Source organism: Ursus maritimus, unplaced genomic scaffold, assembly GCF_017311325.1.
Source record: "Ursus maritimus isolate PB19 unplaced genomic scaffold, ASM1731132v1 scaffold_2, whole genome shotgun sequence".
NCBI lineage: Eukaryota > Metazoa > Chordata > Mammalia > Carnivora > Ursidae > Ursus > Ursus maritimus.
The window spans coordinates 5,525,147-5,545,373 of record NW_024424452.1 but is presented as its reverse complement, the minus strand read 5'-3'; the positions used below and the strand labels follow the sequence as shown (position 1 = coordinate 5,545,373).

The window sequence follows — 20,227 nt, the reverse complement described above, 5'->3', positions numbered from 1 at the left end:
TGGCATCAGCTGCTCTGACCAGCCATACTTCTTTCTTTAACACAGCCAGATGGCAGGTGAAGGTGTACTGCCTAGAAGGGGTCTGTGGACCACAGTGAGACGTTCATGCTCGAATTCATCCATTGAGCATTAAGTGACAAGCTACTGTGGTCCAGGGAAGCAAATAGGAATAAGGCCAGCCTCGGAGTCGAGTCCAGTGAACAGTGTGTTTATTGGAATTGTGTGAAAGGTGCATGGGGCAGAGGCGACAGAGGAGGAAAGGAGGGCTCAGGCTCCTGGCAAGCACCAGAGGAGGCGTCTTGGAGGCAAGCATTTGAGCCGAGTTCTGAAGGACGAGCTCTGACAAAACACAGAGCCTTCCAGATGTGCCTTCTGGCTGGGTGCGGTCCAGGGCCACAGCCAGATAAGTGGTGGGATGGATAGGCCAGGAGAGAAGCACACCAAGCCAGGAAGTCTGGGCTGCATGTTGTCCCTCCTCCGTCCTCCTGGGTGGTCTCTGCAGATGGTCCTCGGTGCGCGCTGGAGCTTGGAGCGCAGGGCAGGAGGCGGTGCAGTCGTCCAGGGAGAGAGGGCGGCGGGAGTGAAGATGGGAAGGGGTGACAAGTTATTCAAGAGGTAAGAACTGACAGAGCTAGTGACCAACTGGTGTAGCCTCCTTGGGAGAAACCCTTGTTCTGTCCTAACTCTGGAAGCAGTTCTGGTTTGCTCATGTTAATGTATTTTTGGAGGGTTTATTTGTTGTTTTCTTGTTTGTTTGTTTTTGTTTGGTTGGTTTTTTTGATAATATAATCTTGAGCTCCAGATTTTTGACATGCAAACATTAAAAAAGGAAAACATTCTTGGGCAACCCTCTTGGGTCCCCTTCCTCTTTGGGAGTTTGTACTATCACCCAATAAACTTTGCTTCAAAAAGAAAGAAAAGAAGAGAAAAGGAAAGAAAGGAAGAAAAACATTCTTATCTGCACTTAAGTTACACATGTAACTGCTAGGAAAAAAGTTGTTTGGGAGGTTCTGAATAATGTAAAATAATCAGGGTCCTATAAGTATGATTGTGTTCATTAAAGATGAAGTTACTTTATGATTTTTTAAGGTACCTTCAATTTGAGAGACCCCTCTTCTCACTTTTGAAAACAAAGAAAACTTTTCTTCCATGGGTGTATTTATATATTTCATTATTTGTCTATATTAAACATAGAAGGAAGTGGCATTGTGAAAATTTTGTCTAAAATTCTAATACAGGGCCACCTGGGTGGCTCAGTCGGTTAAACGTCTGCCTTTGGCTTAGGTCACAGTCTCGGGGTCCTGCAGGGAGCCTGCTTCTCCCTCTCCCTCTGTGCTCTCTCAAATAAATAAATAAAATCCAAAATAAAATAAACTTCTTTAAGAATCTAAAAAAAATAAAATTCTAATACAAATAAATTGATAAATTATCCCACTCTTGAGACAGAAATAAGGATGCTCTCCAATTAACAACATTTATCCCATGCACTTAAGCAAACAGATAAATGTTTTTTTATCAGTTGTTGCCATAGGCTGGATAAACAGATGCTGAAATGAGGTTTCCTTTATATCCCCCTGGCAGTCACAGCTGCAGGTTTAAGTTAAAGAGCAAAGTCCAAGTTTGTAAAAATTAAAATATCTAATCATTACACCTTATTTAAAATAGCTTATTTTAAAATAACACTTTTTCTGCTTATAAAAATAACCCAGGGAAGTTTTGTTTTGCTCGAAAATATCCATAATTTCACTTCCAGGGTGACCACTGTTAGCACTTCATTATATTTTACCGTCCCTTCCCAGCACCCCCACACCGGAGGATCAGAGCACTCGCTCATTTCGGAAAGCGTTTGTGAGTGCCAGGCGAGCCCCGGCACTGCTGCCCGGGCTGGTGTGCGATGCAAACGGCCCAATCCAGCTTTCTAACCTCCCGGCCTGGGAGGCCATGGGAGAGGGAGAGGGGGACGCAGAGACGGAGAGCCGCAGGACCCGGAGGTCCTTCAGCGGATTGAGAAAGTTCTAAAACCTCAACTCTCCGCTTATCAGTGCCCCACCCATCTAAGCACTTGATAAGACAAATACCACTGTCCCACGTGTGCTGTGTTCTGAGGAACCGAGAGGTTGCTTTTTGTCTTTGTGATCTGGAGGGTAATGGAAGACAGTTAATAAAGGTCACAAGAAGATATTAATTGGCTTTTAAAAATCAGCAAAGGCCACAAGGTTTGAGGGCCTCCCTCAACAGGCACCGCTGGCCATGACTTCAACGGCTCCCTCCCCCATCACCCTCTTGAGGACATTCACTGTTCCTTATCTGTAAGACCATGAAGAGCATCTTCTCTTGGAATGAAGAGTGTAATCACCCAAAGTACGTACACAGTGCTTCACAGATGCACACTGAGATTAAATGATTTATGGTCCATCACGAACATGTTCTATCACGAACATGTTTTGAAGTCGTATTTCAAGGTCCTATGCAAACTGCAGAAAAACCCCATCATCCGTGGACACCCTCGAGTGCCGCCTCTGCTGACACCATCGCGTCCCAGAAACTACTACATTCCCTCGCTGTCAAGACAGATCAGGAGCTCCAAGAACAAGACTGAAACACGCAGGCCCGCCACAGGGAAGGACAGAAGAACTGGTTCTGCTCCAAAGAGATGACCTCAGGAGCCATGGAAACTGCTGTCCTTGGAACAGGCCACCTGGTCTTAGGAGCCTCTCGCAAGAGGAGGCACAGGATCTAATCCTCTGGCATCGGGGCGTGGGTGAAGGCGATAAGTGGAGAATTTATGGTCTGATAGAAATGTCCCAGAACCGGGCTGCCCAGGACAGTAGCCATTGATCACAGAGGCAGTTGAGCACTGGAAGAGAGGATATGCAACCAAGGAATTTGTATTTGTATTTAATTTTAATGCAAATAGTCATATGGGTAGTGGCTACCATATTAGACGGTCAGGTATAGAGCATGCAAAACAGAACAATGTTCCATTTAAAAACCGGATCTAGAAATGTGATGGCTGAGAAGCATGGAGCATGACTGAGGCCTGCATGGTAGCCCTGTGGGCTGGGGACACGGCCCTGGAATTTCGTATCTCAAGTTCTTACGCCCAACCAGCTGATAATTTATTTTTCCTAAACTAAAATATTTAAACCAGCCGATGATGGTGGGGAAAGGCATGTTCCGTCTCAGCCAAATGCTGGGATCCGTGGCAGCTGGCAAAGCATCTTAATGCTTTTATACATATTTTTTACGTACAACCATTCGTTAATGCCAGTTACACGTAGAGTTTTGTTTGAACACCAGGATTCTTAGGCTTAAGTACACTGAACATCCAGGCCTGGGAGCCGCCTACTGTAGAGAATGTTCCTGAACACACCAACCTACAGTTCTGTGGCTGCCCTGTGATGTTCTGAGATACCAACTTCTCCCTGAGGGGCTGGGAGCCGGGGGATCACCGGAACTGAAGCTGAAGGTCACGCGTTTCTCTACTGTCGCTGCAGCAGAGTTGTGACATACGGAGAACCAGGCTCTAAAACGCTATTGAAAAACTAAGCTCCGCTCCACACAGACTTGCTTCTCAGTGTTCACTGCCTAAGAGCCGGAAGCGCTGCGTGAGCGAGGGGCCCGGTGCGCGGCTTGGTCTGCATCTGCTCTCCAGGGTGGACGCCTTGGTTTCAGAAAGCCCTTGCCCCAGGGCAGTTGGCTTTTCCCTGTCAGGCCTTCAGTGTCCCCATGTGAGGAATAAAGGGATTGAACTGGTTCAGAGGTTATGATTCGGGAGGTCAGCGCACAGCCGAGGACTGGCGTCAGGGCTGCGTGTGTTGCAGGTAAGAGCTGACCTCCAGCGGCGTCAGACAGGAAGGGAACGGTCTGCCTCATGGAAGCAGCAGCCCAGAGAGGGTCGGTACCAAGGCCGCCCCGGGGCCCTCTCATCACTCGCCCTGGATTCTGGGGTGTGGGCTCCGTTTGACCACAGCACAGGGCTCCCCACTCAGCATTCTCACTGGGCCACAGAGGTCCGTCTCACCTGAGTGTCTACCTGTGGCCAGAAAACGGGCTATACTGGGTGGTCTCAGCTGACCTGACCACACATAAGGTGGGACCAAGGAGTCCCCTTGAAGGCACACTGGCACGCAGTGGACACCCGAGCAGAAATGTGGGCAGTGGGAGGGGGAGGTGGAACAGACAGCATGTGACAGTGCCCACTCAAGGTGGACTCGGGTTTTTAGCTTTTCTGGGGCAAGGAATCACAAGATGTGTCCGCACTCTGCCTTTTCCTACTCGGCCATAATCAGCTGGTTGTGGGCTGTTGCGGACAAGGCCCAAGGCCGTCACTACCCCTACTGTCTTGTGGGTAACCTGTTCCGCGCTCGTAACGACAGGCCTAGCCCGTGCTGCTGCCTGGTTTTGTCACTCGATAACCTCCTGTTGTGTTGAGTCAGGTTGCCAGGAGGGGACCTGCACCTGGCTGTGCCTACAAGCCACGGGTTCTGGTCTTTGTGAAATCCGAGGAAAGGTGAGAGATCCACGGTGCTGACTCTGAGCAGGGCCCGCAGTGTGAGTAAGGAGTCCCTCTGCCCGTTGCCTCTGGGACCTTGGGTGGTCAGCTCTGCAGACATGCACTGTGCGTGCAGAGAAGGTGGCTCCCAGCCTGCGGAGAGGCCAGCAGGAGCCCTGTTGAGACAGGTCCGGTCCAGGGACACAGGACAAAGGAAGAGGGAAAGACGGGATTGGGAAGTAGAGAGACAAGGGACCCCAAACCCCATGACACGGCCGAAGGGAGGCAGTGGAGGGACAGGCTCGGTTGGAATGTTTAGCGGCAGCCGGCAGGACAGACGGACTTGTGGCGCCACCCAGCACGAGGGATGGGGCTGTGTGGTCAGGTTTGAGGTGGAAAGATCCTGAAAACGCTGCTGAGCGGGATGTGAGCTTTCCTCCTGGGTGGAGTGAGAGCAGGGCCACATGTGGCCCGGAGGTGCGTTTCACTGACAGAGGAGGGGACGGGAGGAGGGGCAGGTTTGGGGACAGCGGTCAGTTGTGACCACGGCAGTGGGCTCAGTGGAGCTGCGTTAAAGGGAGGAACCTTTCTGAAAATGCCCTGTTTTTCAGTAAACATTGAAGAATAGCATGTACAGAAAATGGGTGACTTTTCACAAAGCAACTGCATATAACCAGCACCAGGTCAAGAACTCGAACGTTACCCGCCCCCAGACACCCCCCAACACACACTCCCTTCTCACAGGCCAGACTGGCCGAAGCTCGGTCACCAGGTCCTCCGGCGAACCCTCCTGTGGCGCTTCCTTGCTGTGTGGCGTTCACTGGATGGACGGCGGTTGTCCCTTCTGGTGACGGACGTTTAGGCCGTTCTGATGGGACCGCTCTGAGTGGTGGTGGGGGGGGTCTCAGTGACTGTGTGCATGCGTGCTGCTGGGAGCAGCGGTGGGGGAGGTTCTCTGGGGCGCGGGATTCACCGCGGGTTTGCCCGGCACCGCGTGGCTGCAGGCTGCCCTAGTGTCTCTCGCCGTCCTCCCTCACAGTTGTTACTTCCTGCCGCTTCACTGTCGGTGGACTGTGATACATCTCGGCCGCCGCACGCGCGCGCACGCGTGTGTGTGTGTGTGTGTGTGTGTGTGTGTGACTCTCTCAAATGTCTGGGGCAAGTACTCGGATGGCACAGCTCACAAAAATGTAGCTAAACTCGTAAAGTTGAGTTGGGTCAGTTGAGGCTCAGGCCTTCCCCTGGAGACAGCTGTGGGTTTTCCAGGGAGGGTCGTGTCTGGTTCCCAGTTCAGGGCGCACAGAGCTTTCCCCATTCTCAAGGATGCACCTGGCGAGGAGACAGTTCCGCCGCCAAGGAAAGGCAGCAAGCAGGTTTCCAGGGAGGGTATCAAGGAGCAAGAGGGCTGTGTGCCCCCCGGAGGCCACACCTGGGGAGTCTGGCTTGGCAGGAAGTGTGCTTTCCAGGCCAGGAGGACGCAGGGGACCTCTTCCCAGTGGGATCTAGTGCCTCCCCCGCAAGGGGCTTTCTGCTCTAGGCCGGGCACCGCAGCCGGCGGTCTGAGCACGTGTGGCAGGCATCCTGGTGCTTTTAAAATAAATTATAAATTAGCCTGTAACCATCATAGAGTCTGAGCGCTTCCCCAGAAATGACTTACTCTGAGACCTGCTGGGGAAGCAGCGCACGCCGAGTAGGAAGAAACCGCTTTGCAACCACTTAAAGCCCTATTAGGATGTGCTGAGCAGGGCAGCTGCTTTGTGCATCCGTGACGAAAAGTAGACACTGAATCGGGGTGCAGGGCTGACTGGGGTTGCCTCCTAATGCTGGGGCTCCCCATCGGGATGATCTTGCTGACCTGCTGGCCCCAGGGCTCACAGTCACGCTTGGAGGTCCTCAGAGCTAGAGAGAGCAGGCGCGGGTCTGAAGTGGCCCGGGTGCCCACAGTCCCTCTTCTACTTCGAGTCTGTATGTCCAGCACCCAGGAGGAGCCATGCGGAAAGAGCCTTGACCTGGGCTTCCGCCTCCAAGTATGGCCTTCGACCCCCAGGCTGGCAACAGGAAGTGAGAGGAGCTGTTTGGTCAGAGACCCTGAGACCACAGGAGGCCTGGGAGCTCACAGGACTGTCCGGCTGGGCGGGCGGCCTAGGGCTCAGACGATGTTACACTGCCCTCTCCTGGGCGCCGTCTAGAGAATTAGCCCCACAAGCTCGGGCCAGCGATTTCTTACAACGGCCAGAGCAGATTTAAAGCAAAATGTTTAAAGCCTGCAAGCTTATAGGAAGATAAGGACAGAAGGTACATGCACCCCCGTGGTCCCTGGCCACACTGGGAGACCCCCCCGTTCCCCGGGCTCTGGCGGTTCCTAAAGGCAAAAACAGTGTGGGCATTGTTCCATCTCCTCACCTTCCGGAACGTCCTACCAGATCTCTGGCTCACTGCTGACACCAGTCTGTGGACACCAAAACCCAACAAGGTTTTATTTTTACTGTTTTTTTTCACGGCATCATTCAGGCTCCCAAAAAATCACCTGCAGTCATGCAGTGCAGCCAAAGGGCCACCAGTGAGGAGGGAGCAGCACATGCTGGCCTCCCTCAAAGTCAGAGTCGTTCAGTGCTTGTGAGGGCCCTTCCGTGTCTTAGGTTTTCTGTTCTTGCCCTTGTTCTTTAAGTGACTTTAGACAGACATTGAGATGGTCTCAAATGGACAGAGACTGTGGGGCACTTTTTAAAACAGGCATTAGCCATAGAGTCCCTTATGCTTTAGATGGCTTTACCTTTGGGTCTTATTAAAAATGTCCCAATTTCATGAGCCTTCCATAAACTTCACCCTTATCTTCTTCACAGAACGATGCAAATGGGACAGCAAAGCCTCCTTTCCTCAGGTATGTTAACCTTTGTGCGTGGGGGCCTTCATCAGTGCGCAGCCCAGGAGGCCTGACCCTGAGAGGCCTTGGGCCTGTGGGGTGTGAGGACACGGCCACCTTGTTCTCATCAGTCTGGGGACAAGGGCCTGGAGGCTCTGCCAGCCTCTGCCCAGGTCCCAAAGGGGGGAGCCCTGGTCACAGTTGTGTCGGGCAACTTAATCCAGACCCTGTCCTAGGTGGCTCTCCCGAGTAACCCCTCTCCTGCACAGGGGCCACAGTGAGGTGGGCTCTCCCGTTACAGTGTCTACAGCTCTGGAGAGTTCTGTAGCAGGTGGGTGGCACAGAGAGAACTGCCACAGAGAAACGTTCATTCAGAAAATGTCCGGAATTTTATATAGAAGCCATAGAATTTCACAGAGCAAGAACAGTAGTTCATAGCTTTTAAAATCAAATTTCCATCTCGTAGTATTTCTGCAGCCTTGTTTTTCCTTCCCCTGCAGCGGAGAAAACCCCTTTGCTACTGTGAAACTCCGACCGACCGTGACAAACGATCGCTCAGCGCCCATCATCCGATGAGGAGAGGGTCTGGGAACTCCAGTTCCTCCAGCATTAAGTTCTCACTTGCAAAATGATACACATTGGTCGATGTGCGCAGTAACTGTTGTAAAGCTTCGCCAAAAGGTGCCTGATTTTAACTGTATTCTACTTGAGCAAATCAATGCGTTCTCTCAATTTAACATAGTTGGGCTGATACATTTCTGTCTGTAAGAAGATAAAGAAGTAATAGTTCAGTGATTAGCTCAGTCACTTAAAATATATTCTGTTCATCAGAAGACGGTAAATTTGGTTCCAGTCCTCACTGTATTTTTTAAATACTCTGATTACTTTTTTTAATAGCCAGAGTAAGGGATAGTCTGTGCTTTCATGACTGGCTTTCTGCACCTGAATGCAAAGGAGACCACAGTTTTATTTTATAAAGCATGTGCTCTTACCTAGCATTATGACGTTTATCTAAAGGAAATGATGTGTAAATTTGCATATTAGCATGCAAATCATAATTGTTAGCAATATAAATTATGAGACTATTATATAAAATTTAATTTTTTAACTTAAAAAATTTAAATTGTTTAATCAAATGTAGAGCTACCTAAGATGGAGGAATCTCCGTTTCCCTCGATTTAGACACAGCTATAGAGCGTAGAGACATTTTGCCTGTCCCTGTCACAGCCATGATGTTTAGTACTAGAATAATCACCCAAGGGGCTCCGGAGTTGGGCAGTTCAGAGTTACCAACTGGACTGCACGGGGGCCTGGCTCAGAGCGTCGGACTTGCGGTGAGGGCCCCACGTGAGCAACCCCAGGGTGCTCTCACTACGCTAGTTGACTGAAGCTGCGTCCGTTGCTAGTGTACTCGGAAACGTCTTGGGGTCCAAGTTTCTCCATTTCTGAATCAGGTACTGCCCCCCCCCCCAAGAGCACGTGGAAAGCCGGGAGCCTGCGTGTTGGTGGCTGGGATGGGAAGGTCTGTGTTTCATCCAAGACCCGCCATCACACCCTCAGAACCGGAAACTTTGAGCCAGTGGCCGAGTTTACCTCTGGCAGGCCCTGTTTGGAGGAGTGCAGGGTCATGACGCACACCCGGGCCGTTATACTGTGTGGGCAAAGACGGCCGTATTTATCACAGCTGCTCTGGTTTCGCCATAAAATCAACATTTTTCTATAAACTTGAAAGTGGTCACGGTCAAATGCAGGTAAACCAGTGGAAGCGTGTGACACTTCACGTTCTTGGTCCTGTCCTGGCCGCCAGGCGACCCAGGCCACCCCACCAAGCGCTACTCTTCCAGGGCCGAGTCGGGCTGAGTGCCGATGGCAGACAGCACACCTGTCCTGAGACACGACGCTCCAGCCAACGAAGAAATCACCGTCACAGCTCGTTCAGGGTCCACTGCTTCCCTCACCATCTGAGTAAGGAGGGTTCACGGAAGTGCAGTATTTTCAGCGGTGGGGGCTCAAGCCTCCTTAGCCTCCAGAGCTCTGCTGTTCGGGATCCTCGGCTTTGTTACAGAGACTCTCAGGTGCGCTCTGCGGGCTCCCTTGGCTCACCCGACCCATCTCCGCCTTCACAGAAGGGGAGGGGGGCACTCACCGAGGATGGGACAGCTTGTCTTAGGTCCTGGGCACAGGTGCGTGCTCTGTCAATGTCAAGGTATTATGTTTTGTCATATTAATAAAAAGTTGGAAAGCACACTCTCGAGCTGTGACTGTCTACAGAGGACTAGATCGCGCTCTGCCGGGAGCCGGACGCTGCCGAAGCCAGGCGATGGGGATGGTATTCTAGTCTGGTTACACAGTTTCCAACACGCACGTGAGCTCGTTCACACAAGCAGCAGTGTGCGCACACTGAATAAGCAGAACCAGCTAACAATGGTATGAATCTCATTTATTTAAAACAGTATTTCTCACCTTTCTCAAATTGAAGACTGCAAAAAATAAAAGCAGTGCTTTATTGAGCTGTCATTCACCCCGGAGCAGTGCTGCTGTGTCCCCACGCTGTGACCCCTGCGCCCACGAAACCGCAGCTCATGCCGTCTATCCCACCTCGCTTTACAAAACAGTCCTGAAAGCTTAATCGAATAAAGCTACTGTACACGACATTTACATTAGAAAAAGACAGCTGGATGTAGGAAAGCCAGAGGTGGTGTCCCTTTAAGTGAAGTTGGCTCCACAGTTGGGGCATCTTCGCTTCCTCAAGGCAAAACAGCAGATGAACCCAAACGGGAACAAGATGATGGCCAAGAAGATGCCCAGGAAGGTGAAGGAGTCCTCCAGAACCCCGACTCTGTGGAGAGAAGAGGGGCACTCGTGTTTGTTAGGGCCCTTGGCAGAGCCCCGCACAAGAGGGGACAGAGGGCCCCTGGTGCTTCAGCGACCCTGTTCCCAGAAGCAGTCTTCGCCCCCAGCAACGCGCCCGTTACGCGGGAGCAGGCGGGCCACTGCTCGCCGCCGCCGCCGCCGCCGCCGCTCGACGTGTGAAGGGGAGGGAAGCTACCGACGGAATCCTCACTTGTAACGACAAGAACATTCACTCGCCACGTTACCTACCCTGTTTTGTCGTCCTGCTCCTCCGTTACAAAAGGAGGAAGCAGCAGCAAATGCTAGTTTCTATTAAAGTTCTTGTCTCTCTGAAAACTAGACCAAGAAAACCAAGTCATTTTAGGGTATTTTTTCCCCACTGTTGAAGGTTTACTCTTCCATCCCCTAAACTGATCTTTCTCCGTTCCAAAATCTGAAAAAATGGTTTTGGGAGAAGGTTACAATAGATTTTAGTGAAAGATTAAAATCAGCCATATTCACAATGTCTGTAAAAAGACCACTTATCTTGAGAAATTTAATCTCCATTTCTTCACAAAGTCAAGTTCATCTTCAGTGGGCACAACACACACGCCTACGGGCTATCACCCCAACCATGTGCCAGGAGTGTAGGTTCAGTGACCTGGAGTCACCACTCACACTCCAGGGTCATTTTCAAAGGCCCCAAAGATGGGAAGTAGGAGCCGTGCACTTAGCTCTGCCACTGCTTCTTAAGCTACTTCTGGAAAGTTCTGGACACAGAACTGAAATTAAAATAACCATACTAGCCAGCTCAGCCCTAATGAGCAATGCTTCACATTGCAGAGAACCAGGCAAAGTCAGTGGAAACAAGCTCCTCCCCAGGCGGCCAGGGACACCTCCAGCCTCGTCCACTGTGCTGTGAGCGGAGGCTGTGAACAAGGCACTTCACCAGAATTCACCAGAACAATATGCCAAATCAGCCAGGGCTGGGAACTGAGAAGGAAGAAAGGAGGGTCTCCACAGGTGACAGGAGCTGGGCCAGTAAGCAGAAAGACCTGCCCCCCCCCCCGCACTACCAGAGCGAGCCGGCCTTCAGGGGGTGACCCCCCCCCACGTTCACCCCAGCTGCCTCAGGCTTCCTGAAGCCACTTCCTCCTCTACCCACACCTCAGCTCCTTTGTCTTCAAACGCTGCTAAGATCTCCTGTGGATCTCTTGTGCCCACAATGTTTTAGAAGCAGCTGCTGCTCGTTTTGCCACCTTGTGTGCAGAGGAGGAAGGTTCAACTTAATAGAAGGTCAAGTGTCACGATGAAGCACCCAACAGAAGGTGTCCTCCCCTCAAGATGCCAAACCTGCTGCCGTCCCTTGTGAGCCCCGCCACTGCACACAGCCGTCCCACCCCGCTGCACGTCCAGCCCACGCCCCAGCTCTGCGGAGCGGGCACCAGGCTGAGGACTTATCTAGACCAGGAGGAAGCCTGTTTTTCAACTGCTTAAAGAAAAACTCAAACCCGATGCCCACTTCCCTTCCTCCCCGCTCAGGAAGGAATGCCTAAATGTCTACGATGGACAGTACCCACTAGCGTTACTTCCCAAGGGGCCTGTCCTAAAACACCAGTTCCCCCGATAAGCTCTGCAGAAAAGAAAAGGAATTCTTTGGTTAATTTGAGCAAACTCCCCCCTGCCATGCGCCCCCTTGTCCTGGAGTCACAGTGCACAGTTTAAAAAAAGGCTCTGAGAAGTCCCGCAGTAAAGACCCCTGTGGAACTCTTTCAGCCGGAGTTTCCCAGCCCAGTCAGCCTGGACACAGGCAAGGCCAGATCTGAGGGAAAGCTAATCAACAGGCCTGAATTTCCGTCAGCAGAGTTACCTTTTCTTGTCTAGACTGCTACAAAAGTCTTATAATAGGAGTCCCCTTTCTAAGGACTACCAAGGCCGTCGGGTCCCCACGCTGTTCCTTGGCCCTCCCATGGCTGCCCCTGCCCGTGGGAGTCCAAACACAGCTGTGCAGAGCCCACCTCACACCTGCCCCACCTGCAAAAGCACCAGAGGCCATGCCGCCAAAGTCAGGGGTGAGGCTTCAGGGACACCCTGGGCCACACACACGGGGACAGGAACGCACCTGCTCTGTCCACAGCCCTCGCCAACAGCCCCTGCAACTGTGGAAGCTAATCAAGCCACTCTGAGAGCAGCTGGAGGCGGCCAGGCGGCCTGGGACCACTCGGGGCTTTGGTACCACCCAGGCGCCCCTGGCCTCCTTCCTCCCTGGCTGGCATCTACCGAAGTTCCACCCGCAGCTGAAATCCCAGGAATCACACCAGTTCACGTGGTCGGTTAGAATTCCCAAGGAAAAAGCACAGGGAGGAAGTGAACCAGTCCTCACAGCTGGGTCACAAGCACCAGCTGAGAACCTTCCAGAGAAGCCTGCCCTCTGAAGGAGTTAGGAGGGTGCCTTGCCCAGCATCCCCTCTAGGGGCAAGTGAGGCCCAAGGACAGGGACTGCCTGGCTGAGCACCCACCTAGGCTGGGGCAGGAGCTACGGGTGCTGCTGGCACACGAACCGCCCGTCGGAGGGCAGGCGGCTGTCGTGGGCAGCCTGCCCCACCTGCCTCTTCCCTGGTTCTCCGCGGCCCACAGCTGGAGGAAACCCGGGGGGCGGTGGGGGGCACACACCCAGGCCCTGTCTGCCCATGAGGCTGGGGACCAGCCCTGCCCAAGCACCAGGCTTCCCAGCAGCCCTAACACCGTCTCAGCCCAGCGCTCCCCTCGCTCAGCTCTGGAAGTGCTCTGGGAACTGAAAAGGCAGAGCAGTGGGGACCGCGGGCCCACCAGGCCCACCTGGGCTTCCCGGACACGAGAACACAAGCCGCCTGCCGCTTAGACCCGCGGCGCTTTCCGTCCACAGCCGTCACTCACTCGGGTGGAGCACTCCACGCACTCCTCTGTCCTCCGTAAGCAGCAGTCTGATGCACACTCCCGCGGCCCACACCCCAGGCCGGAGCCCCAGCTCCCCCCATTCGCCTCCACCCCACTCTAAAGATGGCCTGGCCACAGGTCTCCAGAAAGAGCAAGGGCCTTTCCCTTCAGGGATGGGGACCATCCCTGCCAGCAAGTCTGTGACCAAACCACCTTCCCAAACCTAACACGCTTTCAAGCATGAGGAACAAGGACAGCCGGCGGATGCCTACAAACACGGGGTCGGCCCTCGGGCACCACACTTGCCAGCCCAGGGGCCCGCACACCTCTCCCAAACGATAACAAGCTCTGAAGGAACTTTCTTCTAGGTTTGTAACAAACTCGCCTGGCAACCATCTGTGACCTGAACGAACTCGTGGCCACGTACGGTGCTCATTCATCCACTTCCCGTGAACATTCCCATCCTGCTGCAAACAGTAATGTTCTGACCACGGGTACTGCCCCAGACCTCAAAGACAACGCCGGCGTGATTTACGGTTTTTAAAGATCCACAATCTTAGGAACTGAGAACCACAATCTGATCTCTGGGCCACTCTTGACGGAGCAAGACTCCAGGTGCAGAGCAAACCTGTGCCGGGTGCTGGTCCCCCCCCCCCACCAAGGCACCACAGGAGGGAGGGGACGCCCGGGGACAATCCTGACCCAGGCTGCCTCCTGTCAGCCTCTCCCAAACGGTGTCACACGCTCTGCTCTCCAAACCCTGCCCCTCAAAGGTCCCAATCAGTTCAGAACGAGCTTCAACTCTCAACTGGCTCAGAATCCGAACTGAGGGAGCTGCCCCCACAGAGGCTGGAAGGCCCCGCCCCATTCTTGAGCAATAGGCTTGATGGGGGGGGCAGTCAGGGAAGGATGTGGAAGCTGGAGAAACTGGGAACTGACAAATTCTGAAAACGATTCTCTAACTCCTGACTCTGACCCTACGGAGAAAGCGGCCACTCGACATGGGCCGGGAGCGGCCTGGCGAGGCTCTCGGCGGGCAAGCAGGACGATGACGGAGACGAGGCCGGGGCCTGCACGGGGCTCCGGCCTCCCGAGGGACCGCGGAGTGGCCCGACGGGAGTGCGTTCTGAGCTGCCCCGCGAACAGCAGCCCCCACACGTCCCTCGTCCCTCTGGCTGCAGGTCCCCAGAGGTCAGCACGTCCTGTATCCCTCACAGCAACCCCGCCCCGGAGCCCGGGGCACTCAGGGTCACAAGCTGCCGCAGCGCTCCACTGTCCCCAGTTACTCGGGGCGGAAGCCAGCCCCAGACCGGCCTCACTGGAAGCCCACGTCTCCTCAGGGAAGAGGGAGCAGAGGACTTCCTCCAGGTGGCCCTTCAGCCTGGAGCCAAGCTTGGGGACCAGATGCCCAAAGCACCACCACTTGGGAGGCGCCTCTGTCCGGCCTTCTGCTGTCCCACGGCCTCCACCACACACGGGCCGCCCGGAGCAGCAGCACACAGGGCAGGTGCCCGGAGGGGTGGGGGGGACCACCTGCGGGACGTGCTGTGGACCAGAGCAGGCCCCCGGCACTCCTCGGGGTGCTCCCACGAGCTGCGCGCCCTGCCCAGCACAGCCCAGGGCACGAGTCCCAGCTCATCCGGGTGCTGCCCCCTCAAGCCGGGCAGAACTCGCAGGACCTCGGACATGGGCAGGGCCCATCCTGGCGGCGGGATTTCCAGGCAGCCCAGGCCCAGCGGACCCGTCAGGGCAAGGCCGCAACACTGGTTTTGCGGTCGTAGATGCCAGATGAGCTGGGGCCCCGATAATAGGAAAGGGCCCCTCTGCCCCCTGCCCGCAGCCCACTGTCCAGACACCCTCGGCTCCGTCCCAGACCCCTTCCTCTCAGGACCCCTCCACACACCCCACCCTGCCCCCCATGCCCTGTGTCGTACCCTCAGCCTGCCTCTGCCCCCATGGCTCTACCAGGGTCGCCAGAACCCTCTGTGCTAACCACCCCGTGCCACAGGGACCTGACTGCTCTGACTCTGGGCAGCATCTGACCCTGACGGCTGTTCCCTGAGCCTTTCTCGGCTTCCAAGGCCGCACTCATTTCTGGGTCTCCTCGCACCCCTCCGGTTACCGCCAAAACTAAACACCCAGTGACACCCGGCCAGTGTCAGTGGGGAGCCCGGGGCAGGCCAGGCCCTGAGCCTGCTGCTTTATACATGCTCCGGCCTTTGACCCATGCTGCCCAGAGAGCCTGCCCAACAGGCGGCCCCACTGCAGCCAGGCCTGGGATCCCAGACTCCGGGGGCTGCCACCTCCCCTCACCTTGCATCCCCCAAGGCAGGACCGGCTTGAGAGAGGCCGGGGCCTGGCCAAAGCCCTGGCTGGGCAAGATGGCGCTGAATGCAGACAGGCAGGGGTGAAATGAGGAGCACGCTCACCTGCTGGGCTCCAAAGACAAGCTTTCTCGTAGCCCACTAAAAAGGGAAGATGGGGTCAGGCTGCTTAAGACGATGGCCAAGTGACAAGTGACACAGGCCTCTTACGCCAAGCCTCACTCAGAAGGAATCACAGACGTGTGACTTGGGCAAAGCCCTGCCAAGCTACCAGGAAGGGAAGGGGATAGAGCGTGGCTGGCTGGATGGAAAGGGAGACAGTGTAGTCACATGCCAAGTGGCCCATCTCCCAAGTCTGGATGCCAGACAGTGGCCTAGCTGGACTGTGCCCCAGGGGACACCTCTCCACTCTCCGCAGACAGGAGCCGCCCCAGGGCCACGCACCCACTCCCCAAACCACAGGATCGCTCCCCCGGGAAGCGCCCAGCCTCTCCCTCCTTCCCACTGCCCATCTCCCATGCCTCCCGCTCCCCCGCCCGCTGCCTAGGAAGCTGGCCCCACACTCCACATGCTGCAGAAGCAGAGAAAGGCCTCGCGGGGCCAAGGGACTACCCGCTCTCCAGCAGCGGAGGGCACCGCGGCCGGAAGACGGGCACACGCAAGCGTGAAACACCCAATGTTAGGGGGGCCCTTACTGCCAGCATCCATCCTTCTCAGTCCGCACACAAGAGGGAATCACGGGGACGGGCCAAGAGGGAATCAAGAGCGTTTGGTCCCAACTCAGTCCCCAAACACGCTCTCAGAGCACCTCCTCGTCACTACTCCCACCCAGAGGCAGGGAGGATGGTGATCCCAACATAAAAAGGAAAAAGCCTGTCCCCGGTGCGGGCGCCCCACACCTCAGCCTTCAGGCAGCTGACCTTGATCCAGATTCTGCAGGACTGGGGCTCTGGGACCCCAGTTAGCAGAAGCCACAGGCCTCCGGAATGACAGAGCTCCCACCCCGGGGAAAGGGAAGTAACCCGAGAAAGTGCTCCCCACCCGGCAGCAGCCACGGGGCCCTTGCCCGGGTGCTTGGGCCAGGAAGGGCTTCACAGAGCACCCCGACACCCCCACTTCCCAAGAGGGAAAAGAGGGCCAGGATCGGAACACAGCGCCTGCAGCAGACGCAGCAGTGCCTGGGACATGACGCGCAGTCATGGCGTGGAGACGCTGAAATCCCAGCCAGACCGATCTGCCCCAGACACCTTCTGATCCTCCTCCCGAAACCTGGGAGATCACTCAAAGATTCTCCTGCCCAAAAACAGGCCCTTGGAATCCTCCAGCTGGCCCAAGAGGGGACATTAGGACTGTGCCAGGGCTCTGAGCACCCAGCACCAACCTCAAAGCCAAAGCCAGAGGGTTTCCCATCACCCACCTCTGCACATAACCACACACGACTCCCAGTGGCTCTCTCCACAAGCGACCAAACCCTGCCCAGCCCAGCAGCATTCGGCGAGCTCCCAGGCCGCGTCCCTTCTTCCCACCCTTGTGCCTTCAAACTCCAACACCTGTGATGCCGCCAGGTGCCCGTGGAGAGAATGGGGTCCAGGAGGGTACAAGTCATCGCTCTTTCCCCCAACCCCCTTCATGTTCCCCCAAAGGCCGTATCAGAAAACACACCTGTCCTGAGTTTACAGACGAAATCCCCAGCCAGCCCACGGCCCCTTCTACTGGGCACACGGTTGACTCTGGGAGTCCAGCCTCCTCCTCCCAATCTCTGTGAGGCCCTCCCCGGCCCACACCGTTGAGCCCTGCGATTCTGAAATCTTTTAACTTCCCCCTTGACTCCACTCTGGGCCTTCCAGATACACCTTTGACGTTAAGTCTAAGTGTAAACCAGCGTTTCTCAATTCCATCTCAGAGACTTCAACTTCCTTCTCCCAGACAAGCTGAAGACCCGCACTCTTGCATCAAGCAGGCAAGGACCAAGTCTTAGCTGAATCTGAACGCTCATGACCCACGCAGAACAAGCACGTAGCTAGCTGCATCTCAGACCCAATAAAAAGTTACGAGACCCTGGAGGCTTGGTTTGAGAATATGAAATATGGCTCCTGCCCGACACAAAGACCCACGGTGTTTCCATCCTTCTCCAGCTAATGGCTCCGCCATGGATGTTGCTCCCCTGGCATCCTGGACCCCCGGATCACTGGACACACTGGCCATCTGAGTCAGGGTTCTCCTGCCAGGGCACTTCTACCTGCCCTTTCCAGCAAAACAAAACCTTCCACCAGCTTCAAGATTCAACTGCAGATCCCAGAACCAAGGACACCAGGTGTTAACATTTCTGCATCCCACTCATTTCAGACTAAGGGGCCCCAAAACCACCCAACTCCACAGCAAAAGGAACCCCTGCCCGATGACCCATGAAACAATGTTGAGACCTAAGAACAAACGAACCCACGCTCTCCCACACCACAGGTCAGCAGCTTGTCCCAAGACTGGCCCATCTCCCAGCGAGTCTGCCTTTCTGAGGCTCTGGGGGTGTGTTCTCAGAGGCTTCTGGGGGCCAGCCCCCAGCCTGTGACATACCTGCAGACTGGGCAGCCTCCAACGACAACGATGGAATTGGCAGGGTACCTGGTGACATTTCGACTGTGGATGTTGTAGACCCTGGGGTGGTGGGTGGGTATCCCTGTGGGCAGGAAGGCACATCAGAAGGGGGCCGGGAGGAAAACTGGCAAATTTGAGGGCTACTTCTCCTGCCGTCCCCCCGCCCCGATACCCCCCATCCCCTGCACCCAAACTTATCCCTTCCAAAATCCAGACAACGGCCCGCCTCCACGAAGTGCCCACTATGGGCTTTACTGGGTGCTAATTTGCAGACAGCACCCGGTTAACGAAGTTAATGGGAAACAGCGCCGCGGCGCTTCCCGGGACGGGCGGGCCCGGTGCTCGCGACCCCCCAGGTCGGCTGAGGGCCCGACAGCGGGCTCCCAGTGCGGGAGACTCACCCGCCACCCGTCCCCACGGGCTCAGCGTTCCCGGCCCCGGGGCGGCCCCTCGGCAGCGCCCGCGCGCCCCCCCTCCTTCCCGAGCGCGCCCGAGCCGCGCCCCCCGCCGAGGAGGCGTCCGGAGAAAAGTTGGTTTCGGGGTTAAAGGTCGCCACGGGACCGGGCCCAAAGTTTGCTCCTGGGGCCGCGGGCCCGGCGCCCAGCCCCGACCCCGGCCCCACCGGCCTGCAGTCCCCGGCCGCCGGGCGCACCTGTGACGAGGTAGGGGTAGGGCGGCGGCGGGGGCGCGGCGGGGATGGCGCCGTAGCCGTGCGGGCCGCACGCGAAGTCGCCCTGGCCGGCCTCCAGGTTGTAGGCGGGCGGCCGCTCCTGCAGCAGGGGCTTGTGGTCCATGGCGGGCGGCGCCCACCGCGCCCGGCCCGGCTCCCGCCCGGACTCCCGCAAGGACTCCCGCTCCCGCGTCGGCTCGGACTCGCGCGGACGCCCGGACCCGGCGGCGGGACCCGCTCCTCGCGGGCGGCGACGGCGGCTGCGGGGCTGGGCCCCTCTCGGAGGCGGGCGCCGCGGGCTTCCCCTCCGCGCCTCCCCCCCGGCCAGTCACAAGACCCGGGTCACGTGGCGCGGCTCCCGGCGGGGGTGCGGCGCGGGGCGGGGCCGACGCGGCGTCTTAAAGGGGCCGCGTCCGGCCCTGGACACCCGGTCGGCCACTTGTCGGCCTTGACCCCACGCTCTTCCCCCGTCACTTCCACGGCCCCCAGACCGCCACCGCGAGAAGACTCCGCGCCACACACACGACTTCAAGGAGATGCCGCACTGGGGTCGCGACCTTAATGGCCCGCCGACTCCGCCCCTTCCAGCGCCTGGGCCCGCCCCACCCATCTTGGAGCGGAGACCCCTTGGCCAGGTGGAGGTCCGATCGCCCGAGCCCACTCACCACGGGGAAGGGAAGGGGCCAGGGGCGGCTAGGAGGAGAGTCCAGGAGGGGCGAGTCCCCCGGCCGTCTCCTGGTTGTCACCGCTCCGGGGCAAAGGGGCCGGGGGCTCCGCGTTCCGAGCGACCCGGGATCCCGATCAGGGCGGCGGCCCGGGTCAGTGGGAGCGCAAACTCCTGCCGGAAAAGGCAGGGCGTGCTTCTCAGCCTTGCCTGCTCGCGCTCAGCTGATGTTCATTCCGTCGGTTTTCTTCTTGATAAATTAGGTAATTTCTACGAGTTGTAGCCGCTGATTACAAATAATTCGCCGCTTGGGGACAAAACCCTAAATATTGAGCACCTACTACGTGACAAGCACCGTCCCTCCGTCGTTGGTCGGTTTTGCTAATCGTCACAGCAACCCGGGAGGTACTCATTAGCCCTAGTTTACAGCCCGGGGACCAAGACTCAGACAAGGGGAGTGGCCTAAACTTGACGCAAAGACCAACCACTAGGTCGGCTTCCCTCACTGAAGCATTTTCATTGCCGCCCGCTAATTCTTAATGGGTTTGTAATAAAACTTGTAAAAGAAGGATCTGCAAGCTTAAAACCCCTTACATTTGTAGTTCCTCTAGGCCTTTCCAGGGCCTTCTGTAGCATTTGGTGTCTCATGTGACCTGCAGATTGATCCAGCATGAGGACAAAGGACAGCTCAGACCCCACCTTATTTTAAACTTTTCCTCAGCGACCATCTTTTATCTAGGTCACAAGTTTAGCTCCTCAAAGCCCACCTCCTGTACTGGTCATCATCATCCCAGCACCCTGTGCGGGAGAAATGAGGGGTGGGCCTGCCTAGCACTAGGGGAGAGCCAGGTCAAGAATGGAGACTGGAGGA

At 56.1% G+C, this 20,227-nt stretch overlaps 2 protein-coding genes across 2 annotated transcripts in view; one reads left to right on the top strand and one right to left on the bottom strand.

The window, feature by feature from the left end:
- The window catches only part of BAIAP2L1 (BAR/IMD domain containing adaptor protein 2 like 1), a 91,494-nt gene extending 81,889 nt beyond the window's left edge, over positions 1 to 9,605 (top strand). Inside the window, exons 13-14 of the mRNA XM_040634776.1 lie at positions 7,339 to 7,376; positions 7,859 to 9,605. Coding sequence (XP_040490710.1) covers positions 7,339 to 7,376; positions 7,859 to 7,934 — 114 coding nt within the window. The 3' untranslated portion in view covers positions 7,935 to 9,605. The remainder of the gene's footprint in view (positions 1 to 7,338; positions 7,377 to 7,858) is intronic.
- Positions 9,606 to 9,781: 176 nt separating this feature from the next.
- Positions 9,782 to 18,930, bottom strand: BRI3 (brain protein I3). The gene is made up of 3 exons (XM_040634777.1): positions 18,675 to 18,930; positions 18,002 to 18,104; positions 9,782 to 10,197 (listed from the first exon to the last, which is right to left on the bottom strand). The coding sequence occupies exons 1-3, from the start codon at positions 18,814 to 18,816 to the stop codon at positions 10,065 to 10,067; spliced, it is 378 nt and encodes a 125-aa protein (XP_040490711.1). The 5' UTR covers positions 18,817 to 18,930; the 3' UTR covers positions 9,782 to 10,064.
- Between the last annotated feature and the right edge of the window lie 1,297 nt (positions 18,931 to 20,227).

Bases quoted from the DNA above. Each gene is read 5' to 3' on its own strand.
- BRI3 (XM_040634777.1), bottom strand. From the start codon at position 18,816: ATGGACCACAAGCCCCTGCTGCAGGAGCGGCCGCCCGCCTACAACCTG. The intron at 18,105-18,674 runs GTGCGCCCGGCG...TCCTGCCCACAG, and splicing joins CTACCCCTACCTCGTCACAG to GGATACCCACCCACCACCCC. The intron at 10,198-18,001 runs GTATGTCACAGG...TTCTCTCCACAG, and splicing joins GGAGGCTGCCCAGTCTGCAG to AGTCGGGGTTCTGGAGGACT.